At 42.2% G+C, this 8,177-nt stretch overlaps 1 protein-coding gene across 2 annotated transcripts in view; it reads right to left on the bottom strand.

The window, feature by feature from the left end:
• Window positions 1-8,177, bottom strand: part of PDE6A (phosphodiesterase 6A) — an 87,589-nt gene that overhangs the window by 16,864 nt on the left and 62,548 nt on the right. For both annotated transcript variants that reach the window (XM_037739548.1, XM_017531322.2), the window contains exon 17: window positions 7,458-7,565. In XM_037739548.1, the coding sequence (XP_037595476.1) occupies window positions 7,458-7,565 (108 nt within the window). The remainder of the gene's footprint in view (window positions 1-7,457; window positions 7,566-8,177) is intronic.

Genomic DNA, 8,177 nt, shown 5'->3' with positions numbered 1-8,177 from the left:
CACCATGCCCAGCTGATTTTTTGTATTTTTAGTAGAGACAGGGTTTCACCATGTTGACCAGGATGGTCTCGATCTCTTGACCTCGTGATCCACCCGCCTCAGCCTCCCAAAGTGCTGGGGTTACAGGCTTGAGCCACCGCGCCCTGCCCTTCTTGCACATTTTTAAGTTGACATCTTATACTATTACATCACAAGTTTAATACTTGCAAAGGATCTAATTTATAGAATATTATACATACTGACTTGTTTTTTGTTTTGCTTTGGTTTGGTTTTTTGAGACAGGGTCTCACTCTGTTGTCTAGGCTGGAGTGCAGTGGCACCATCAGGGCTCACTGCACCCTCGGCCTCTTGGGATCAAGCAATCCTTTCACCTCAACCTCCTGAGTAGTTGGGACCACAGATGCAGCCACCATATCCAGAGAAATCTTTATTTTTTGTAGTGACAAGATCTCACTATGTTGCCCAGGCTGGCCTCAAACTGCTGAGCTCAAGGCCTCCCGCCTCAGCCTCTTCAAAGTGCTGGGATTACACATGTGAGCCACTGTGCCCAGTCATACTGACTTTTTAAAAGAAATTTGCTATATCATTCTTTACTCATGACAAAAGCACATGAACAAGCTTTTCTTTAAGAGTCTAGAGTTTTATGTCTTTCCTTGTCTCTGTAAACCTCTATTTCCACTTGACTTCCCATAGAATTTTATCCTAATATTGTGCGTGTATGTATACTTGTATGTGCATATGTGTTTCTGTATATATGTGTGTGTGTATACTATGTATATTCTTGAAAGCCTTTCACTGACCAACTTTCATAATTACCTGTAACCAATTATATCCATATAATTAAAAATTTTTCTTTGCTCATAAGCCTCTAAGCGTTGAAAGTTTTTCTCTTGGATTAAGTTATTATTACACAGTTAAACAACAAAATATACTACCCATTTTTACAAATAATTATTAAATACTTAAAGTACCTTTTTTTGAAATTCGTCCATTAACAAGATAGGATGGGATTTTCAAAAAGTATTGGTTAATGAATGAATATTTCTTATTAGACTGAACTAAGATTCAGCATCTATTTTTTTGCCAATTTCCCTCTCTCTCTCTCTTTTTTTTTCTTTTTTTTTTTTTTTTTACTAGAGTCTCTGTTGACCAGGCTGGAGGGCAGTGCAGTGGCATGATCATAGCTAGCTATAGCCTGGAACTCCTGGGCTCAAGCGATCCTCCCATCTCAGCCTCCCATGTAGCAGGCACCACCATACCTGGATAAAAAAAAAAAAAAAAAAAAAAAATCAAGACAGAGGCTTACTCTGTCACCCAGGCTGGAGTATGGTGGTGAGATCATGGCTCACTGCAACCTCTGTCTCCCAGGTTCAAGCGATTCTCGTGCCTCAGCCTCCCAAAGTGCTAGGATTACAGGTGTGAGCCACTGTGCCCAGCTCCTATTTTTAAATTTAAATAAGCATGTTACGATGCATCCAATTTACCTTTTTTTTTTTAATTCCAAGAAAGGTGGAAGTATATGGAAGGTAGGTAGGTAGATTAGATGGATAGATAGATAGATAATACATAACATGATTCTGTTGAGAGACTATTGGCCAAATAAAAAAGAAAGAAAAAAATTGTAAAGACAGGTGATGGAAAGAAGCCAGTGGTGTGGGTTCAATCAGTTGCTGCCACCTTCAGTACTCATTACTGATGTGCCTTGCTCAGTGTCATGGTTCCTGGACAGTGATACATTCTCTGAAAGCAGTAAGATATTTAAAGGAAAAATCATTCATTGCTGCTGTTTCTCTGTACAACCCCACCCACTGGCTGGGAATGGGGGTGGGGTTCAGGGGGAGTGCCTGGAAATTAAAGCTGTAAAAAGTTGAACAACTAGTCTGGGTCCAGTGGCTCACACCTGTAATCCCAGCACTTTCAGAGGCTGAGGTGGGAGAATGGCTTGAACCCAGGAGTTTTTTTTTTTTTTTTTTTTTTTTTGAGATAGTCTTGCTCTGCCGCCAGGCTGATTATGCAGTGGTGCAATCTCGGCTCACTGCAACCTCCACCTCTCAGGTTCAAGCAATTCTGCCTCAGCCTCTAGATTAGCTGGGATTACAGGCACGCACCACCATGCCTGGCTAATTTTTTGTATCTTTAGTAGAGATGGGGTTTCACCATGTTGGCCAGGCTGATCTCAAACTCCTGACCTCATGATCCACCCGCCTCGGCCTCCCAAAGCGCTGAGATTACAGGCGTGAGCCACTGTGCCTGGCCGAACCCAGGAGTTTAAGATCAGCCTGGGCGACATAGTCAGACCCTTTTTCGTCTCTACAAAAATTTAAAAAGAGTCTGGCTGTCATCCAGGCTGGAGTACAGTGGTGCAATCTTAGCTTACTGCAACCTCTGCCTCCCCAGTTCAAGCAATTCTCATGCCTCAGCCTCTTAAGTAGTTTGGATTACAGGCACACACCATGACGCTTCGCTAAGTTTTGTATTTTTAGTAAAGATGGAGTATTGCCATTTTAGCCAGGCTGGCTTAAACTCCTGACCTCAAGTGATCCACCCGCCTTAGCCTGTCAAAGGGCTGTGATTACAGACATGGTCACTGGGCCTGGCCCCTTCCTTAGATTTATAATGCCTTAATTATGAGAGGCTGTGACAACACCCGTATGGTGGGCCCTTGATCAACACAGGTTTGAACTACACAGGTCCACTTACACATGAAGTTTTTTTCAACTGAACATGGATTGCAAGACGCAAAACCCATGTATAGGGAGGGCTATCTCTTCATATCCAAGGGTTTTTCCGGGCTGACTGCAGGACTTGAGTTTGTACATATTTTGGTATACTAGGGGGTCCTGGAGCAGGTGCCCTGAGTATACCCACGGATGACTGTATTTGAAATAGTCATCCTGTATTTCAAAGCCCAGAGGCTTTTGTCTCTAGGACAATGCACTGCAGGAAGATTCAAGAAAGAGTGGAGTTGGCTTTATTTTGTAAGGTGGGAAAGTGAGAGAATGCTGTGCCTACTTCGCTGCTTCCTTCTCAGGAAGATTAACATTATGAAAGAAAACACTGATTTCCTTAATGCTATCCATGCTGACATACTCCTGGAAGGACACGAGTTCCTGGAGGGGGTGTGTGCCGTCATCTGAGGGTGCCTACATAAGCATCACCTTGACTTTGACAATGGCTGGGTTCCTGCTCCTGGCTTTTTTTTCTAAGTTAAACATAATACCTTTCATTTGATGTCATTTCTTTGTAAGTCTGTAAGATACTCCATTGTATGAAAGTGTTATCGTTTCTTTAACCTAGCTCCCCACTGCTAGGTATTTAGATTGTTTTCAATCTTGTTTGTGTTACAATCAATGCTGTAACAAAAAGCTCTGTACACATGCTTTGTGTATGTGTGGGAGAATATCTGGAGAGGAAATCCTGGAAGTGGGATTGCTGGGTCAAAGGGCATGAGCACTTACAGCTTTGATAGGTATTACCAAATCGCCCTCCACAAAGGCTGGGCCTGTTTACACCCCCACATGGGGAATGAGGTGGCCTTTTCCCTCAATCTGCCCAACACAGTATGTTAGCAAATGCTCTCATCTTTGCCAATAGGAGTTAAACATTATATCTCACTGTAGTTTTATAGTCATCATCTTTTCATAGGTTTATATCCCACTGTATTTTTTCTGGGAACTGTCGGTTTGCAACTTTTGCCAGTTTTCTATTGGATTAGTCTTTTTCTTGAATTGTATTAACACTTTATTTCCTGAAGAAATTAGATCTTTTTCTCTTAGAAGTGTTGCAAATATCTTCTTCCAGCTTATCACTTACATTTCCAGGGTATGTGTTTTTGTGTGTTGTACAGAAAACCTTAATTATTTCATAGTCAGATTTCTCCATCTAATTTTTTGACTTTATGGATTTCATGTCTTATTTATTTATTTATTTATTTTGAGATGGAGTCTTGCTCTGTCACCCAGGCTGGAGTGCAGTGGCGCAATCTTGGTTCACTGCAACCTTCACCTCCTAGGTTCAAGGGACTCTCCTACCTCAGCCTCCTGAGTAGCTGGGATTACAGGTGCCCACCACCTCACCTAGCTAAATTTTTTGTAGAAACAGGTTTTTAGTAGAGTGGCATTTCACCATGTTGGCCAGGCTGGCCTCCAACTCTAGACCTCAGGTGATCTGCCTGCCTAGACCTCCCAAATTGTTGGGATTACACTGCACCCAGCCTCATGCCACATTTTGAAAATCTTGCTCTGAAATTATTCTTAATTCTTCCACGCTTTCTTCATGCTCTCTTTTCTTTCCCTCATTACTTTAAAATTTTTAATTCATCTGGAGTTTATTTTGCTGTAAGGAGTGAGGTAGGGATCTAACTTTGTGGCCCTCCCATTGTCCCAACACCACTGATGAACTTACACCTTTCTCCACTGGTATAAAATCCGCTTTGAGCACAGACATAGTCCTTAAGATCGTCCTATTGATGTGAACGACTTCTCCTGCCTAGGATTGAACTGCCTTTAGTTCTGCTGGTTACCACTATTACTCTTCTATGTCAGAGTTTTCTAGCCATTCTTTTTTATCTTTTTTCTTTTTCTGGCTATTCTTGCATACTTATTTCAAATAAGAATTTTTCAATCAGCTTCCTAATTCCCCTGGAATAAAGCAGGGTTTTTTTTGGTTTGTTTGTTTTGTTTTGTTTTTTTTAATCACCCTTAAATGAATAATTAATTAGGGAGAATAGACAACTTTCTAATATCAAGTCCCTCTATCCAACAGCAGGATGTTCCTTCCAACTATGTAGTCCTTCTGCTGAGCCATTTTGAAATGTCCAGCTACAGAAATCAGAAAAAGAAAAACGTTAGGAAAAAAACCAGAAGTTAATAAATAAATAACCATAGTGAGATACCACCTGGCACCAGTCATAATGGCAATTATTAAAAAGTCAAAAGAAGTCTGGGAACTGTGGCTCATGCCTGTAATCCCAGCACTTTGGAAGTCCGAGGCAGGCAAATCACTTGAGGTCAGGAGTTCGAGACCAGCCTGGCCAAGATGGTAAAACCCCATCTCTACCAAAAAATACAAAAAATTGGCTGGGCGTGGTGGTAGTTGCCTGTAGTCCTAGCTACTGTGGTGGCTGAGGCACAAGAATTAATTGAACCCAAGAGGTGGAAATTGCAGTGAGCTGAGATCGGTGACAGAGTGAGACTCCATCTCAGAAAAAAAAAGAAAAGAAAAAGTCAAATCATAACAGATGCTGGTAAGGCTGTGGAGAAAAAGGAATACTTACGCACTGTTGATGAGAATATAAAGTAGTTCACCCACTGTGGAAAGCAGTTTGGAGATTTCTCAAAGAACTTAAAGCGGAATTACCATTTGCCCCAACATCCCATTAGTTGGTACGTATCCAAAAGAAAACAAATAATTCTACCAAAAGACACATGCACTTGCATGTTCATCACGGTGCTATTCACAACAGCAAAACATGGAATCAAACTTGGTGCTTATCAACAGTGGATTGGATAAAGAAAATGTGGTACACATACACCATGGAATACCATGCAGCCATAAAAAAAGAAAAAAAACACGGCCTTTGCAGGAACAGGAATAGTGTTGGAGGCTATTCTATTAAGCGAATTAACACAAGAATGGAAAACCAAACACTGCATATTCTCACTTATAGGTGGGAGCTAAACATTAAATATACATGGACACAAAGACAGCAACAATAGATACTGGGGACTACCAGATGGGAGAGGGAGGAGAGTGTGAGCTAAAAACCCACCTACTGAGTGCTATGCTCACTACCTGGGCAATGGGATCGTTTGTACCCCAAACCTCAGTGTCACACAATATACCCATGTAATAAACCTATCCATGTATCCTTTAATATATAATAAAAGTTGAAATTATAAATAAATGTGGATGGACATGGTGACTCATACTTGTAATCCCAGCACTTTGAGAGGCCAAGGTGGGTGGCTCACTTGAGCTCAGGAGTTCAAAACCAGCCTAGGCAACATGGCAAAACCTGTTTCTACCAAAAATACAAAAAGTAGCCAGGTGTAGTGGCTGTGCCTGTAGTCCCAGCCACTAAGGAGGGTGAGCTCAGGGGATTGCTTGAGCCTGGAAGGTTGAGGCTGCCGTGAGCCCTGATCGCCACTGCACTCCAGCCAGGGCAATAGAGCAAGGCCCTGTCTCAAAAATAAATAAATAATAAATAAATAAATAGTCGGGGGGCGGGGGACAGCTCCTGGTCAGCCTGTGAGTAACCATGGGCTGAGTGTGCCCCTTGTTCAGTGAAAGCAGACTGCACTGCTCCCAGGATCATACTGCAGACACTTGCAATGCTTGTGACTTAATCAAGTCTCATTTCCACAGAAGCATCTGGGGCTAAACAAATAAGGCAATGCCTCCTAGGCAACCGGTCAGGCCTTGTCCCCCCTGCAACTTTTCCTGACCATTGCCTTCAATGCCCAGGACCCATCACAGAGGAGCCAGGGGACAATCTGGCTTGGGCCACATATGCATAAAAGGCCTCAGATTTACACTTCTCACCCCATTGTCAGTTGAGGTGAATCATGGAAGCACACTGAGAAAACTGAAAAAAGACATTCACCAGACAACTTAAATATGAATCTCATTAGCGTTCCAACAGTGCCACACCGTGCACTATAAATTTCATATCAACCATAACCGATCTGTGAATGCACACCTATATTGCAGGTTGTTGTCCTATGTAAAAGAATACTTAAAAAATTAATCCTATATATTTTGAGTGACACATTAACTATCACTCAAACTTTAATTGGGGCTGGGCATGATGGCTCACACCTATAATCCCAGCAGTTTAGGAGGCCGAGGTGGGTGGATCACTTGAGGTCAGGAGTTCGAAACCAGCCTGGACAACATGATAAAACCCCGTCTCGACTAAAAATATGAAAATTAGCTGGGCATGGTGGTGGGTGCCTGTAATCCCAGCTACTAGGGAGGCTGAGGCAGGAGAATCGCTTGAACCTCGGAGGCAGAAGTTGCAGCGAGCCAAAATCTTGCTACTGCACTCCAACCTGGGCGACAGAGTGAGACTCTGTCTCAAAACAAAAAACAACAACAACAAAAAAAACACCTTTAATTGGTATAGTATGCTTTTCATTGTATCAAAAACTGGAAAGTTATATCAGTTTACCACCCAAATCCTAGATATTATGATTGAAATACTTCAAATAACACACTTTTATATACAGATAAATAAAACAATAATATATCGTCTTGCATTTTTAGTGCAAAAATAAAGATTAAACATATGGTTTGTGCAATTGGAATTTGGCATAAGTTCATTTTTTCATATGTTGAAGGCCTCCAAAATGAAAGAGTGCAAAGGCTTGTTGAGGGCAGTAAGAGCTGTCAGAGCAACGTCTCGCCCCATGATCCTAAGCCTAAGAGCGTCAGGTTTTAACCCCATCCCAACTCACATGACGATTTCTTTCCGTGTCTGCTCCAGCATCATGTACTGCGTCCACTCCTGTTCACTCTCGTACATCTTAGACTGATCCACGATCTTTTGGAACATCGTCCTCTTCCTACAAGACACACCAGTCTAGTAAAGTGAGCAAGTCATAGAATAAGGCAACACCTGAGTTGCTAACACTGGCTGATTCAGATGGAGGCTTATTAAATCAACAGAATTCACAGAACAAGGTTGAAAGAACCCAGGCCTGGGAGTGAAGACCTAGCTCTAACCTAAGTCTCTCCAACTGATTTGTTATCTAATCTTAGCAAATCTCTTGTCCTGAATCTCAGTGTTCCCATCTGTACAATGGGGGTAATAATATCTAACTCACAGAGTTGTAACAAGAATCAATGTGTCCATAACACATGTGTTGTGCCTGACACATAATAATGTTTATTAATATCATCATTGTTGCTGGGTGCAGTGGCTCCTGCCTGTAATCCCAGTACTTAGGGGGGCTCAGGCAGAAGGATGCCTTGAGCCCAGGAGTTTGAGATCAGCCTGGGCAACATAATGAGAACCCATCTTTATAGGAAATTAAAAAATTATCCAGGCATGGTGGTGTTCCTGTGGTCCTAGCCACTCAGGAGCCTGAGGTGGGAGGATCACTTGTCCCAGGAGGCAGTGAGCTGTGATGGTGACACTGCACTTTAGCCTGGGCAACAGAGCAAGATCCTGTCTC

Source organism: Cebus imitator, unplaced genomic scaffold, assembly GCF_001604975.1.
Source record: "Cebus imitator isolate Cc_AM_T3 unplaced genomic scaffold, Cebus_imitator-1.0 Scaffold71, whole genome shotgun sequence".
Lineage (NCBI taxonomy): Eukaryota > Metazoa > Chordata > Mammalia > Primates > Cebidae > Cebus > Cebus imitator.
The sequence above is the reverse complement of the archived record's forward strand: the minus strand, read 5'-3'. Positions and strand labels throughout refer to the sequence as shown.